The sequence below is a fragment of the Aythya ferina genome (genome assembly GCF_964211825.1).
Source record: "Aythya ferina genome assembly, contig: HAP1_SCAFFOLD_29, whole genome shotgun sequence".
NCBI classification, from domain to species: domain Eukaryota; kingdom Metazoa; phylum Chordata; class Aves; order Anseriformes; family Anatidae; genus Aythya; species Aythya ferina.
This window is the reverse complement of record NW_028181463.1, coordinates 3,018,609-3,035,549: the sequence shown is the minus strand read 5'-3', so window position 1 is coordinate 3,035,549 and position 16,941 is coordinate 3,018,609. Positions and strand designations below refer to the sequence as shown.

Sequence of the window (16,941 nt, the reverse complement as noted above, 5' to 3'; positions counted from 1 at the left end):
GTGCTCCCTGGCCGTGCTGCTGGGATGGGACTCTTTTCCTCTGCACCCCTGCACACAGACCAGGCAGTGCAAGCTCATTCCTGAAGTACACAGACAGACATGATCTTTGTGTACAGTTGCTGAGCTAGACTTGAAAAATATATACCAAAGTGGAATTGGGATGACCAATATCATTTTAGTGGGTAACATTAACTGAACTAAAACTAAGGAAATCGGTTAATAAAATGCACACACAGAAACGAAAAGAAACAGAATATAGGCTGTTCCTATAATGAGTGACATTAAGACTCATGTGCAGAAGCAGACTGAGCACTTATTCTCCTGAAACACATTAAATCATCAATCTCCACAGGGCTTTCTTGACCTCCTGGTTCCTCATACTGTAGATGAGAGGATTCAATACTGGAGGCACCACCGAGTATAAAAATGTCACCACCAAGTCCAGGTATGGGGAAGAGATTGATTTAGGCTTCAGGTAGGCAAATATGGAAGTGCTGATAGTCAGAAAGACAACTGCCAGGTGAGGGAGGCACGTGGAAAAGGCTTTGTGCCTGCCCTGCTCAAAGGGAATCCTCAGCACTGCCCTGAAGATCTGTATGTAGGACAGCACAATGAAAACAAAACAACCAAAGGCTGAAGAAAAACTAAACACAAGTGCCCCGACTTCCCTAAGGTAGGCATCTGAGCAGGAGAGCTTGAGGATCTGATGGATTTCACAGAAGAACTGGTGCAAAACATTGCCGTGGCAGAGGGGCAGGGAAAATGTAGTGGCCGTGTGCAGGACAGCATTGAGAAAGCCACTGCCCCAGGCAGCTGCTGCCATCTGGGCACAAGCTCTGCTGCCCACGAGGCTCCCATAGTGCAGGGGCATGCAGATGGCAATGTAGCGGTCGTAGGCCATGACAGTGAGAAGATAAAATTCTGATGCAATCAAGAAGACAAAGAGAAAGACCTGAGCAGCACATCCTTGATAGGAGATGGCCCTGGTGTCCCAGAGGGCATTGGCCATGGCTTTGGGCAGAGTGGTGGAGATGCAGCCCAGGTCCAGGAGGGCGAGGTTGAGGAGGAAGAAGTACATGGGGGTGTGGAGGCGGTGGTCACAGGCTACGGCACTGAGGATGAGGCCGTTGCCCAGGAGGGCAGCCAGGTAGATGCCCAGGAAGAGTGCAAAGTGCAGGAGCTGCAGCTGGCGCGTGTCTGCGAATGGCAGCAGGAGGAACTCGCTCACAGAGCTGCTGTTGGGCATTTGCTGGTATTTGCTGGTTGTGGCCATGGGGTTCTACAAGGAGGGAAAAGGCAGTAAGAAAATACAACACAATTATCTGTTGATATCTGATTCAATATCGGCCTTTTAAGCAGACATTCGGCATGTCCATTTCATGAGCCCTGACGGATGCTGCCTAAAGTAGTCCGTGGGAACAGGGGACTCTTCTGCAGGCAGTGTAGTTAACAGTCCCTACCTATAAAAAAAAAAAAAAAAAGTAAAGAGGAGCATGGGGTATTGTCAGATCAGTTTAACTCTTGATATGAAGAAATTTTTACTCCCAAATCACCTAATGGCAGAGAAGGGCTGCGGCAATTTTTTTTTTCTATGCTGTCGTTCCTGCTGCACTACAAAAAAAGCCTTGTGGATCCTCAGAGTCATAGATACTATTCCTCTAGTGCAGAGTGTACTTCAGAGAGCACAGCCAGTCTGTCCATCCATTCTGGTCTCAGCTGCCCTGTGCTGGTGGGAGAGAAGAGCAGCGATTGTCCCAGGGAGGTGCCTGAGCCCTCCCTCAAACAGCATTTCTGTCAGCAGCTCCCTCTCACTGCCTGCCTATAGCCCTGCTGGGAACTGGTTCTCTGTCCCCACATCTCTTCCCTGTCCATGCTAAGAGACCCCAGACCACAAGCTGTGTGCTTACAATCACTCAGATTCCCCTCCACTGCAAGAATTTGGCACTTAGGGAACTGAATCCAAAAAAGCCTTTCTCCTCAGACTAAGCGAGCCTCAGTCTTCCTCCTGAAATGCCCATTCATAAATGCCATTCTCTAAAGTTTCTCCTAGTCCAAATTACCAAAAGAGTGAGACCGACCCTGACAGATGCTATCAGCCATCAGATGTGCCAGCTGTAGAAGACCCCTCTGGCAACCCCACCTGCATGGCCCTGCTGCCAGAGCCTCACGGTGTCAAGAGCCTGCAGATGTGTCCTGCCACATGCTGCCCTCTGTTGTTGCGCTCCTCAGTGCCTCCAAGCCCTCTCTCCTTCTCTCCTCTCTGTGTGCCAGCTGCGGTCAGAGCCCCCAGCCCTGCTGCGCTGTGCAGAGGAGCTGCTCCTGGGCACAGCTGTCTCTCTGCACCACGGCCCTCTTGCCAGCAGCTCTTTCTGTCCCACGAGCCCGGCCCAGCTCAGCAGCACAGCACCAGCCCAACGCAATGCAGTCAACCCTCTGGGGGCTTTGCTGATGAGCCCACGAACCTCAGGCCCTCAGAGACAATTGAAGACAGCTCTCCAGAAGTCCAAGTCAGACGCAAGTTTCCTGCAGTGTCCCCCTGAGGGCCAGCACTGACACAGCCTCCCTTGGAGCGCGTTAGAGCAGAACCCTGGAGGCAGTGAGGACAAGGAGACAAAGGCAATGTGAAGATGACACTGATGTGTAGGAAAACTGGATGTGTTTCACCAGCACAAGGGTCAGGCCTTGACCCATGTCCCCTGGGAAGGGAGATCCTTACCCTTCACACCTTGCTCAGGGCTCTTTGTGGGGCAGTAGGAGATGGGGATGTGCATGGCCAAGTGCAGGAGAATGGTACGACCCCTGCCTGCTTCATGGGTGGGGGCGAGGAGGCAATGAGGCCCTGGTGCTTTAACAATCAGCTGTCTCCTTAGAGGCGTCAGTAGCAGAGACAACAGCCATAGCCATGGACACAAAGACCTGAGTCCTGTTGAGACTTTCAGCCTTGGTAGAGCCCTTGATCCTCTCCACACCAGGCTGTCTGAGGGACTCCTAGACCTGTATGTCTTTTCCTGCTGGCTGCAGACCCTCTTCTGTGTAGTACCACACTAGATCTCTGAGGAGTCTGATAACTCAGATCTTCTTGTTGGCCATGCTCCTCGTAAGGGAGCTCTGTGGGAAACTGGCCTAGCTGCTGCTGAGCAGGCACCACTGCTCATATGGCATCCCTCGTGGTGTCCAGGCCCTCCTCCTCCTGGCCACTGTTCACTCAGCAAGGTTCCATTCTGCCCCCATGTGTGGGTTTCTCCTCCTGTGGTGCAGTATGGGGTTCTTCTCCTTGTAAATGCCAAGAGGTTTGTGTAGGCAAAATCCTGCAGTTTCTCAAGGTTGCCCCACACTGATGCTCCATTCTGTCAGCTGTTAATGTCTACACGCAGACAGTTCAAACTTTGCATGTGATTGTGCTATCTTTGAGAAGACAGCAGCATCAGGAAAGTTTGGATAATACAGGAGTAACCAGTTGAATGGAATTGCAGCACAGAGCCACAGAAGAGAATGGAAAGCTGCCAGGTTCCACCTCTTCTGTGCTTCCTTCTCATGCATGCTGTCAGTTTGTCTGGAGCTGTGTCCTGAATGTTATGGGGCTGTGCAGGTGAAAATTAGAAGGGCCAAAGCCAAGCTGGAGCTCAATCTGTCTGTGACTCTTAAAGACAATGAAAAACTCTTTATAAAAATACTATAAATAAAGGAGGATTAAGGAGAACCATCATCCTTTATTGGATGTAGTGGAAATCTGGTGAAGATCTTGAGATAACGTAAAGGATGAGGTACTTAATGCCTTCTTTGCCTCCGACTAGGTCAGCGAGACCAGTTGTTCCGCTGGACATTTCTTCTTCCTCATGGCCAGTGCCAATATTCCTGGGCACATATTGTGGCAAGTTTTTTTCTCCTGCTCTTTCCTACTACCAAAGGAAGCTCCATCAGGGTGGAAACCACTCCTGAAGCAGGCATCCCAACCCAGCAGGCTCCTTGTGGCCTCTCAGCCAGCCAGACACAAGTCACCTCAGCAGCAGCTTCCAAGCCAGGGGCCTGCTGCTGGCCTTGCAGCTTCTTGGCTACACACAGCCAAGCCTTGTGCCTCCTGCTGCCCACTCATGGACTCAAGCAGAAGGGACAGGACAACCCATGTTGGGGCCCTCTTTCTGCCTGGGTCCTCCTGGGTCTGGAGGCAGAGGGGATCCCCCAGTCAGCATGCCAAGCAGGTGCCTTGTGCTGGCCTAGCAGGGCCACTGCCAGATGTCAGCCCAAAAGTGCAGCTCCCAGGGAGAAGTCAAGGCTGACCTGCCACCTCCAGACACAAGTGACCTCCCAGTCCCTTTCTGTGACACGTTCCTGCTGCTGCTCTATCAAGGGCAGAGACAGAAGTTACCTCACAATCACTGCCACAGTCATATTGCTCCTGCTGGGGCAGGAGATCCTGAGGTAGAGCTCACCTCTCTGTTGTCCCCTACAGACTGGGACTTATTTTTCTGGTTTAGAGAGTAAACAAAATTTTAGTTGGAAGGTTTACTGTTCTGTTTGTGGTGTCAGGTCTCTGGTTAGGGTATGGGAAAGCATTATGGATTAGGGTTTTGTTTAGGTCTGGGAAGAAGTCTTGGGATAAATAGAGCATTTAATGTTAGTGTTAAGGGCAGGGATTAGGGTGAGCAAGAGAGGAAATGTAAGAAACAGGCGCTACGGGCTGAGTTTACTTGAGGTGATATTTTGAGTTCTGCTTTACAATAGTGGATTCCTGTCAGCATGTTAGACTAACATTTAGGTTGAGGGATTATTGTTATTGTTTAAAGGTGTTACAAGACTGAAGTCAGTGTTACAGCAGCATCAACATTACATGAACCCTCTTACCTCTACAAAGGTAAGCTTCCGAGCTCCTCTTCCCTTCTTCTTCCCTCCCCCAAATCTCACATTTCTCCTGGCCAGGCTACTCCTGACCTCCCCATATCAGTCATCTAACTCGGATCAGCTTTCTGATGGCTGTCATTATATCAGAGTACCTGTGTCACCTTTGTTGGCTACACTATTCTGTAGTATTAGAATACTCAGTACTCTGTTGGCTATTTTATTCGGTTACTCACAAAGCCTCCCATGGGAATTGTTAGGGCAGATAACTGGAAGCCATGATTACAGGTTGGCAAAGACACTGTGCTGAGAAAATCACTGTTTATTTTGGTGAAGCAGAAGGGCCAAGGCCTGACCCCAGCCACTGGGAGGGGAGATCCTGCACCCACAGCATCCCCGTGTCTCACTCTTCCTGGGGTCTGTGGGGCAGGGGGTGATGCCCACAATATCATGTGAAGGGCAGTGATATGACACCTCCCGGTGTTTGCTCAAGGTTGAAAGGAGAATACATGGTCCCAATGCCATGAGTATAACACATCTCCTCCTAAGCCAAGGCCAAGGGGAAAAAGTTGTCAGTGCAGCTGAAGCCTTCCATTCTTGTCAGAGCCCTCTGCCTTCTCCTCTGCACACTTTCCTATGCTGTCCCACACTTTTCTGAAGACTGCAGACAACCACTTCTCTTCCCCACCTTGCTCTCACTCTGCTGTTCCCATGATTTCACTGCTGCCTCTCCACTCTCACCAGCTGTTCCTTCAAACACAAGGGCATGGGCTGATCCAAACTCCCTCTGGGTGACCTCTCGACCCACTGCACAAGTGCCAGTGCCTCACCTCCAAGTCAAGAATTTCTTCTGACTATCGAATCTAAATCTACCCTCTTGAAGATTAAAACAATTTCCCTTGTCCTATGATAGAGCCATAGAAATCATAAAAACACAAATTTGGAAAGGACCTACAGGATCATTTAGTCCAACCTTCCTATCACTAAGAGTACCCACTAAGCTACTAAGCCATATCTCCTAGCATCTTGTCCTGGTGCTTCTTGAACACTGTGATGGTCAGTGAGTCCACCACCTCCCTGAGCAGACCATTCCAGTTCCCGACTAGAAAAGTTTTTTGTGATATCTAATCTAAACATCACCAGGCACGACTTGTGGCCTTTTCCTCAAGTCCTATCATTAGTTATCTGAGAGAAGAGGCTGACCCCCACCTCATCACAACCTCTCTTCAGGAAGTTGTAGAGTGCAATGAGGTCTCCCCTGAGCCTCCTCTTCACCAAAGTAAATAATCTCAGTTCCCTCAACCGCTTCTCATAAGACCTGTGCTCTAGACTCCTCAACAGTTTGGTTTCCCTTCTCTGGACATGTTCCAGTGCCTCAATGTCCTTCTTGTAATGAGTGGCCCAAAACTGAACACAGTGCTCGAGGTGTGGCCTCACCAGAGCTGAGTACAGGAGGACGATCACCTCCCTGCTCCTGCTGGCTGCACTATTTCTAATACAGGCCAGGATGCCCTTGGCCTTCTTAGCCACCTGGGCACACGGCTGACTCATGTTCAGCTGAGCATCCATCAACACTCCCAGGTCCTTTTCTTCTTCACTGTCTTCTAGCCACTCTGCCCCAAGCCTATAGCGTTGCATGGAGTTATTGTGGCCAAAGTGCAGGACCCTGCACTTGGCCTTGTTGAACCTCATCACATTCACCTCAACCCAGCAATCCAGCCTATCCAGGTCCCTCTGAAAGGCCACCTACAGATCCTCAGACAGATCAACACTACCTCCCAACTGGGTGTCATCTGCAGACTTACTGAGGGTACACTCAATCCCCTCATCTAGGTCATCAATAAAGACATTAAACAAGATAGGTCGCAGTACTGACCCCTGGGGGACACCACTTGTAACAGGATGCCAGCTGGACTAACCAAAACTCTTGGTTAAAATCTCTGAGGAGAGCCTTTATGGGCTTTGTGTGGACAACGGTAGCAGTGTCACGGGTAATCATAGAAACATGGGATCACAGAATCATAGAATGGTTTTGGTTCAAAGGGACATTGAAGATCACCTTATTCTTCTTAACTGAGATAAACAAAACCCTAGACCACAAAGCTTGCCCATACCCTAACCACAGATGTCACACCATAAACAGAATACCAAACACTTGGTAACACAAAAACTAATTTTTCCTTAATGTTTAATACAGAAGGGTGAGCCCTAGTCCCTAATACCATACATGAACAAATAACATCGAAAGCCCCTGTACCTGTTCATTAACATTCTCACCTTCAACACCCCTCCTAAACCTTACCTTAAGGCACTTGGCACCTTGGGGCAAAGCAGGAACCGAGGTTACTGTGTGGTCAAATGGCATTCAAAGCTGAATGTGAGGGGCCATGGATCTGATCAGCTTGTGGGCCACAAGGAGATGGGTGAGAATTCTCTGAGCCCTACCTCAGGATTGCCTGCCCCAGCAGGAGCAATGTGACTGTGGCAGTGAATGTGAGGCGACTTCTGCCTCTGCAGATGATAGGGCAGCAACAGGAACGTGTCACAGAAAGGGACTGTGAGGTCACTTCTGTCTGTAGGTGGCAGGTCACCTTGACTTCTCCCTGGGAGCTGCACTTTTGGGCTGACATCTGGCAGTGGCCCTGCTAGGCCAGCAGAAGGCACCTGCTTGGCATGCTGACTGGGGGATCCCCTCTGCCTCCAGACCCAGGAGGACCCAGACAGAAAGAAGGCCCCAACATGGGTTGTCCTGTCCCTTCTGCTTGAGTGCATTGCTGCACAGCAGCAGGGGGCACAAGGCTTGGCTGTGTCTAGCCAAGAAGCTGCAAGGCCAGCAGCAGGCCCCTGGCTTGGAAGCTGCTGCTGAGGTGACTTGTGTCTGCTTGGCTGAGAGGCCGCAAGGAGCCTGCTTGGTTGGGATGCCTACTTCAGGAGTGGTTTCCACCCTGATGGAGCTTCCTTTGGCTGTAGGAAAGAGCAGAAGAAAAAACTTCCACACAGTGCACCTTGGAAGTTAAGCATTGGCCACAAGGAGGAAGAAATGTCCCTCAAAGGGTCATGCTGTGTTGCCAGAGGTCACCCTCTGATCAGACCCTGGCTTTGTGTTTCAAGGAACAGCTGGTGAGGGCTGACGAGACATCAGTGAAAGCAAGGGATGAAAGCAAGGTGGTGAACAGAGATGGATGTCTCCAGACTTCACGGAAATAGGTCAGACTATGGCACATGATAGGAAAGCCTGTAGAGGGGAAGGCAGAGGGTGCTGGTAGAAATGGCAGGCCCAACAGCCCTGAAATTTCTGTCCTCTTGGCTAGAGTTTATGAGGAAATATATTTTATTCATTGTGATGAGGCCTCATTGATTCCTTGCAACCCTGTGCAGCAGCTCAGAGGTGTCATACCAGTGTTCTTCTCATGGCATCACACGGCCCACCACATCCCACAGAACCCCAGGAAAAGCCTTGAGCCAGATGTGGGGGTGCAGGATCTCCTCTCACAGTTCTAGTGGTCAGGCATTTGCTCTTCTTCACAAAAACCAACCAAGATTTTTCTCAGCACAGTGCTTTGCCTGTCTGTAACCATGACCTCCAATTATCTGCCCTAGCAAGGCCCTGGGGAGGCTTTGTTAGTAACAGCCCTCAGTGGGGCCCATTAATACTCCAAGTCACTTCAGCTTTTCCTTCTGACTATTTTTTCTAGCAGTTGCATCATTCTCCTCTCAGTACCTGAGCTTCATAGACTGAGCACCTAAATACACCATGGAACTCATTAAAATGAAGAAACTCCTAACATCTCTTTGATAGTTGTCTTCAAGCCTTCACGCCTTGTGAAGAGCTTGCAAGATGTAATTAAGGAAGAAGATTTCAAAGAGCAACCAATAAAAAAAATTTTCAATTTTCAAAGGCTGAATTTTGCTGCATTTCAGTTTTGAGCCTCATTCTCCTATTGCTATTCATCCAGGGTGACTTCTTTAGAGACCTTCATCGGGATGTTAGAAATGGCTCATTTTTCAAAATAGGATTAAATAAAAAAAATAGGATTTATTAAAAGAATAGAGGTAAGCAAACAGCGCTGGGTGCACTGAGAGTCTCCGCTCCACCAGGACGCACACCAGCCACATCAAGCAGCTGATTTTTATGCTCCTAGACTAATACATATTCATTACTACTTCTAAAAAAATAGGTTATTACAATTAGCTTCCGGGGTCCAGTCCCTCCTACTGGAGCATGCGCATCAGTCTCCGGTGGTCCCTCTTGGGTTCTCTAGGGGTCTTTCATGCTGAAGGCTCGTAGTCTTCCTCTCCAAGTTTTTTTTCTCGTCCTTCCCCTTTGTACTTCCTTGGCACTGTGTCAAGTTTATACAGCATCCCCTACAGGTCTTGTCTCCTAGCCACCCTTCAGCTTCTTTTTTTCTTCTTCTTAATCTCTTGGCCACCTGGCCAGATATCAGAGGCCTACATAGTATCCCATAACAGTCACCAGTTGTTATCAGTTGTTCTGAAACCCCCAGACATCAAAGACTTCATACAAACAGAAATAGCTTTCTTATTGACACTTCACCAGTAATTAAAACATTCTTCCCCAGCCATTCACAGACACATCTATAGCAGTGTTAAGTTAATCTCGAAGAAGACAGGAAAAAAAAGCTGTAACTGTTAGAAATAGAAGTCCGGAATAACAAAAGCAAACAGGTTCATAAATTTAAGGAGTATTTTCTGAAGACTTGATAAATTGACTAGAATGAGGAGGAGACTGGGACACACTGCATCTGTGGTTCAAGAATTAAATTACCAGTGCAGGGCCCAGAGGCAGACAGGACTGTTCTATATGGATACAAACTGTTAAAACATTCTTAACATCTGGAATCGTGTCCTGAATGTTATGGGGCTGTGCAGGTCAAAATTAGAAGGGCCAAAGCCCAGCTGGACCTCAATCCATCTATTATTGTCAAAGACAATAAAATAAATAAATAAATAATATTACTACTTTAAATGAAGGAGGATTTGGGAGAATCATAATCCTTTATTGGGTTCTGGGGGGAAAACCTGGTTAAAAGGGATGAGTTAAAGGCTTAGACACTTAATGCCTTCTTTGCCTCTTTACTAGCAGCAAGACCAGTTGTTCCCCTGGACATTTCTTCCTCCTCATGGCCAGTGCCAACATTCCAATGCACACTTTGTGGCATTTTTTTCTCTCCTGCTCTTTCCTACTACCAAAGGAAGCTCCATCAGGGTGGAAACCACTCCTGAATTAGGCATCCCAACCAAGCAGGCTCCTTGAGGCCTGTCAGCCAACCAGACACAAGTCACCTCAGCAGCAGCTTCCAAGCCAGGGGCCTGCTGCTGGCCTTGCAGCTTCTTGTGGAGACACAGCCAAGCCTTGTGCCTGCTGCTGCCCAGTCATGGACTCAAGCAGAAGGGACAGGACAACCCATGTTGGGGCCTTCTTTCTGTCTGGGTCCTCCTGGGTCTGGAGGCAGAGGGGATCCCCCAGTCAGCATGCCAAGCAGGTGCCTTCTGCTGGCCTAGCAGGGCCACTGCCACATGTCAGTCCAAAAGTGCAGCTCCCAGGGAGAAGTCAAGGGTGACCTGCCACCTCCAGACACAAAGTGACCTCACAGTCCCTTTCTGTGACACATTCCTGCTGCTGCCCTATCAAGTGCAGAGACAGAAGTGACCTCACAGTCACTGCCACAGTCACATTCCTCCTGCTGGGCTATCAGATCCTGAGGCAGAGCTGAACTTTCTCTCACCCCCTAGGTACCTGTTTTTCTCTTTCTGGGTCAGAGAATAAGCAAAGTTTTAATGGGAGTATGTGTTATCCTGCTAGTGGTGTCAGGTCTTTGGTTAAGACATAGACAAGGTCTGTGGTTTTAGGTCTGCCAAGGAATCTAGGGTTAAATAGAGCATTTTAATGTTAGTGTTAAGGGAAGGCATTGGGTTTAGTAAGAGAAAAAATTAATAATAAAAAAAAAAAATTCCTTTCAGAGTACTGTAGTAGCATGTAGGTTTAGGGATTGAAATTACTGTTTCAAGTAAGGAAAGGGACATATGTGACTTTTTTAAGTCAGCGTTACTGCAGCATCCACACTACGTAAACCCTCTTCCTTCTATGAAATCATAAGTTGCTGCTGGCCAAGCTCTTCTTCCCACAGAATCACAGAATCATAGAATTGTCTAGGTTGGAAGAGACCTCAAGATCATCGAGTCCAACCTCTGACCTAACACTAACAAGTCCTCCACTAAACCATATCACTAAGTTCAACATCTAAATATCTTTTAAAGATCTCCAGGGATGGTGACTCCACTACTTCCCTGGGCAGCCCATTCCAATGCCTCACAACCCTCTCAGTAAAGAAGTTCTTCCTAATATCCAACCAAAACCACCCCTGGTGCAAATCTAGCCTGTTCCCCCTCGTTCTGTCACCAGGCACGTGGGAGAATAGACCAACCCCCACCTCACTACAGCCTCCTTTGAGGTACCTGTAGAGAGCAAAATGGACACCCCTGAGCCTCCTTTTCTCCAGGCTGAACAAGCCCAGCTCCCTCAGCCGCAACTTGTAGGACTCCAGACCCCTCACCAGCTTTGTGTTTTCTCTGGACTTGCTGGAGCACCTCGATGTCATTCTTGTTGCGAGGGGCCCAAAACTGAATACAGTACTCGAGGTGTGGCCTCACCAGAGACGAGTACAGGGGGACAATCACTTCCCTAACCCTGCTGGTCACACTGTTTCTGATACAAGCCAGGATGCCGTTGGCCTTCTTAGCCACCTGAGCACACTGCTGGCCCATATTCAGCCGACTATCAACCATCACTCCCAGGTCCTTCTCTGCCTAGCAGCTCTCCAACCATTCCTCTCCCAGCCTGTAGCTCTGCTTGGGGTTATTGTGCCCCAGGTGCAGGACCCGGCACTTGGCCTTGTTGAACTTCATACAGTTGGCCTCAGCCCATCGTTGCAGCCTATCCAGATCCTCCTGCAGAGCTTTCCTACCCTCGAGCAGATCGACACACGCACCTACCCTGGTGTCATCTGCAAATTTAGTGAGGGTGCACTCGATCCCCTCATCCAGATCATTGATAAAGATATTAAAGAGGACTGGCCTTAGTACTGAGTACTCATGCTAAATCCAAAACACAGCTTCATACCAGCTACTAGGAGGAAAATTATCTGGATCCTAGCCAACTCCAGGACACTCACAGACTAAGGACATGATATATCTGTGTGTATATCATCTGAGAAAACGTGGTGGTGATTAATTGGAAAGTACTGGAGCTGAGCATGGTGCAGATGGTATGGAATATAGGGTGGATATTGTCCATGTGTTGTCTGGGATAGACTTAATTTCCTTCTTATTAGATGATACAGTGTTGTATTTTGTATATAGGACACAGTTCCAGATAAAGTAACAGTATGTATGAGAAGGAAGAACAGAAAAGTGGAATCTGGCAGCCTTCTATCCCCCACCCTTCACTGATTCTGTGCTGTAATTCCATTCAACTAGTTCCTGCTGTATAATCCAAACTGTCCTGCAAACTCCTGCTACTGTTATCTTGTGAGAAACAGCATAGTCAGGGTGAGCCGTCTGCCTGCAGACATTAACAGCTGACAGAATGGAGCTTCTGTGCAGGGGAACCTTGAGAAACTGCGGGATTTTGCCTACACAAACCTCCTGACATTTACACGGAGAAGAGCCCAATCCTGAACCAGAGGAAGAGGAACCCCATACATGGAGGCAGATTGGGACTCTGCTGAGGGAGCAGTGCCCAGGAGGAGGAGGGCCTGGGCACCACGAGGGATGCCATATGAGCAGTGGTGCCTGCTCAGCAGGAATCAGGCCAGCTTCCTACAGAGCTCCCTTCTGAGGAGAAGGAACACCAAGAAGATCTGAGTTATCAGACAGCTCAGATCAAATGTGACACTACCCACAGAAGGGTCTGCATCTGGCAGTGGAAGATTAGGAAGTCCGGGAGTCTCTCAGACAGCCTGCTGTGGAGAGGAGTAATGGCTGTGGCAAGGCTGTAAGACCCATCAGGACTCAGGTCTTTGTGTCCATGGCTATGGCTGTTGTCTCTGCCACTGAGGCCTATGAGGAGACGGCTGATCGTTAAAGCACCAGGGCCTCATTGCCTCCTCGCCCCCACCCATGAAGCAGACAGGGGTCGTACCATTCTCCTGCACTTGGCCATGCACATCCCCATCTCCTACTGCCCCACAAAGAGCCCTGAGCAAGGTGTGGCTGCTAAGGATCTCCCTTCTCAGGGGACAGGGGTCAAGGCCTGGCCCTTGTTCTTGGTGACACACATCCAGTTTTCCTACACATCAGTGTCACCTTCACACTGCCTTTGTCTCCGTGTCGTCACTGCCTCCAGGGTTCTTCTCTAACGAGCTCCAAGGGAGGCTGTGTCAGTGCTGGCCCTCAGGAGAACACTGCAGGAAACTTGCCTCTGACTTGCACTTCTGGAGAGATGTCTTCAATTGTCTCTGAGTGCCTGAGTTTCATGGGCTCATCAGCAAAGCCCCCAGAGGGGTGATTGCAGTGCCTTGGGCTGGTGCTGTGCTGCTGAGCTGGGCCAGGCTCGTGGGACAGAGAGAGCTCGTGGCAAGAGGGCCGTGGTGCAGAGAGACAGCTGTGGCCAGGAGCAGCTCCTCTGCACAGCGCAGCAGGGCTGGGGGCTCTGACCGCAGCTGGCACACAGAGAGGAGAGAAGGAGAGAGGGCTTGGAGGCACTGAGGAGCGCAACAACAGAGGGCAGCGTGTGGCAGGACACATCTGCAGGCTCTTGACACCGTGAGGCTCTGGCAGCAGGGCCATGCAGGTGGGGTTGCCAGAGGGGTCTTCTACAGCTGGCACATCTGATGGCTGATAGCATCTGTCAGGGTCGGTCTCACTCTTTTGGTAATTTGGACTAGGAGAAACTTTAGAGAATGGCATTTATGAATGGGCATTTCAGGAGGAAGACTGAGGCTCGCTTAGCCTGAGGAGAAAGGCTTTTTTGGATTCAGTGCCCTAAGTGCCAAATTCTTGCAGTGGAGGGGAATCTGAGTGAGTGTGAGCACACAGCTTGTGGTCTGGGGTCTCTTAGCATGGACAGGGAAGAGATGTGGGGACAGAGAACCAGTTCCCAGCAGGGCTATAGGCAGGCAGTGAGAGGGAGCTGCTGACAGAAATGCTGTTTGGGGGAGGGCTCAGGCACCTCCCTGGGACAATCGCTGCTCTTCTCTCCCACCAGCACAGGGCAGCTGAGACCAGAATGGATGGACAGACTGGCTGTGCTCTCTGAAGTACACTCTGCACTAGAGGAATAGTATCTATGACTCTGAGGATCCACAAGGCTTTTTTTGTAGTGCAGCAGGAACCACAGCATAGAAAAAAAAAAAATTGCCGCAGCCCTTCTCTGCCATTAGGTGATTTGGGAGTAAAAATTTCTTCATATGAAGAGTTAAACTGATCTGACAATACCCCATGCTCCTCTTTACTTTTTTTTTTTTTTTTTTTATAGGTAGGGACTGTTAACTACAGTGCCTACAGAAGAGTCCCCTGTTCCCACGGACTACTTTAGGCAGCATCCGTCAGGGCTCATGAAATGGACATGCCTAATGTCTGCTTAAAAGGCCAATATTGAATCAGATATCAACAGATAGTTGTGTTGTATTTTCTTACTGCCTTTTCCCTCCTTGTAGAACCCCATGACCACAACCAGCAAATGCCCAACATTAGCTCTGTGAGCGAGTTCCTCCTGCTGGCATTCGCAGACACGCGCGAGCTGCAGCTCCTGCACTTCGTGCTCTTCCTGGGCATCTACCTGGCTGCCCTCTTGGGCAACGGCCTCATCCTCAGCGCCGTAGCCTGCGACCACCGGCTCCACACCCCCATGTACTTCTTCCTCCTCAACCTCGCCCTCCTGGACCTGGGCTGCATCTCCACCACTCTGCCCAAAGCCATGGCCATATCCCTCTGGGACACGACAGCCATCTCCTGTCAAGGATGTGCTGCTCAGGTCTTTCTCTTTGTCTTCTTGATTGTATCAGAATTTTATCTTCTCACTGTCATGGCCTATGACCGCTATGTTGCCATCTGCAAGCCCCTGCACTACGGGGGCCTCGTGGGCAGCAGAGCTTGTGCCCAGATGGCAGCAGCTGCCTGGGGCAGTGGCTTTCTCAATGCTGTCCTGCACACGGCCAACACATTTTCCCTGCCCCTCTGCCATGGCAATGTTTTGGACCAGTTCTTCTGTGAAATCTCACAGATCCTCAAGCTCTCCTGCTCAGATGCCTACTTCAGGGAAGCTGGGCCACTTGTGTTTAGTTTTTCTTTAGCATTTGGTTGTTTTGTTTTCATTGTGGTGTCCTATGTGCAGATCTTCAGGGCTGTGCTGAGGATGCCCTCTTCTCAGGGCCGGCACAAAGCCTTTTCCACGTGCCTCCCTCACCTGGCTGTTGTCTCCCTGATGGTCAGCACTGGCATGTTTGCCTACCTGAAGCCCCCTTACATCTCCTCCCCACATCTAAATCTGGTGGTGGCTGTTCTGTACTCCATGGTACCTCCAGCACTGAACCCCCTCATCTACAGCATGAGGAATAAGGAGCTCAAGGAGGCACTGAGGATGTTATTGCAATATTCAGTATTTCAACGAGGAACTGATCTTCTGCATGTGACTCCCTGAAGTATACCTGGACAAGGCAGAAACACCTTTGTTCACATATTTCAAAAACTGTTCATTCTTTTCAATATTATTCCCATATGCTAAATATGTCTTTATACTTTTATTTTATAAATTTAATATATTTTTCTTCTTCTGTGTCCTTCTACCTTTTCTTCTAAGCCAAAGACTTCATGTAGAGGTGCTGCTAAGCTCTTTGTAACAAACTAAATAAAGGAACCAGCAGGTAATCAGTTTCTGTGGATCTCATTTCTCATACACTCTTCTCAGATACAGCAGTGGTTGTGGGGTGAAGATCCCTGTTGCAACGTGGTGGAAAGCCCTGGTGTTGTTTGGGGCTGCCCTTTTCTGCCCTGGCAGGCACTCCTTGCCTGCAGCCTTTGAGTCAGGGTTGCCACTTTCTTGGACCCACGAACACTGAGAGCAGCAGGACATGGTCGTTTTGGTGCTGGTCTCACTTCTCTTCCACACTGCTGTCTTGTAGTACCACTGAATGAGAACTGGCCTTCCAGCTAACACCCCTAGGAGTACGGCTTTCAAAAGTGAGGTGGAACAAGCACTGAGGAAGCAGCCTGATCTGATGTGAAAGTTCTCCCTGCTCAGAGCAGATCTTAGCACTGGAAACCTCCAGAGCTCCCTTCTGACTCTAATCCTGAAGGAAAGAAGGGCAGGACAGGGAGATAGGGGGAGGAAATACTGCGGTGGGTTGAGGTATTGCTGACATATGTAATCCTTGCTCCACATTGTCCTCAGGGTTACATCATGAATGAGTTCATCCCCAAAAGATCCTCTGCACCATGAGCACCCGGTGTCCAGCTGGTTTGGAGATACTGCAGAGACGTTCTTCTGATGCTTGTGTAACCAGATTGGTGATGGCAGGAAAAGACTGTTCCTTCACCAGTGATCAACTTTCTTCTTCATGTTAGGCCACAACTGAACATCCCTCACAATTCTTAGAGTGTTTGCTTTATCTCAGGGATGAACTGCATTAGGTCTCCTTGATTAGTCTGAGGCACAATGCAATACTTTTTCCCTTCTGCCACTCCAGCACAAAACCTCTGAATATTTTTTCCACATTGACCTGATGGGGCATTTCACATTTTTTACTTTCATATCCCTGATGGAAGGGGATGATTCCCAAACTAGGATACGCAGATGGGTTCTGCTTCAGCCATTTGAGGTGTCCTGTTCTTGAGTATTTCAGCCTGAGTTTTGCCACAACTCCTGCACTGTAATGCATCCCTTGTCTGGCATCACCCTGTCCCCTGTACTGTGGGATGACTGTGATGTGGTGGGACGTGTTTCCAGTGGTTCGTCTACCAGACACCGTAAAGAATACTATAAGCAGGACTAGAGGGGTTCTGCTTCCAGCCAGGGGGAGGAGGGGAAGAAAGGAACAATCACGTTTACTGGACTGGGTATATTTAATGGCCTGGTACATCACACCC

The 16,941-nt window shown here is 49.3% G+C and overlaps 2 protein-coding genes across 2 annotated transcripts; one reads left to right on the top strand and one right to left on the bottom strand.

Moving 5' to 3' along the window:
• Positions 1 to 331: 331 nt before the first annotated feature.
• LOC311428174 (olfactory receptor 14C36-like) lies at positions 332 to 1,246 on the bottom strand (the record flags this gene model as incomplete). The annotated part of the gene is made up of 1 exon (XM_084539718.1): positions 332 to 1,246. One exon carries the CDS (start codon positions 1,244 to 1,246, stop codon positions 332 to 334), a length of 915 nt encoding a protein of 304 aa, XP_084395844.1.
• A 25-nt stretch (positions 1,247 to 1,271) lies between these two features.
• Positions 1,272 to 16,294, top strand: LOC311428173 (olfactory receptor 14C36-like; the record flags this gene model as incomplete). Its single annotated transcript, XM_084539717.1, has 3 exons — positions 1,272 to 1,299; positions 14,679 to 15,370; positions 16,247 to 16,294. 3 exons carry the CDS (start codon positions 1,272 to 1,274, stop codon positions 16,292 to 16,294), a joined length of 768 nt encoding a protein of 255 aa, XP_084395843.1.
• Positions 16,295 to 16,941: the final 647 nt, after the last annotated feature.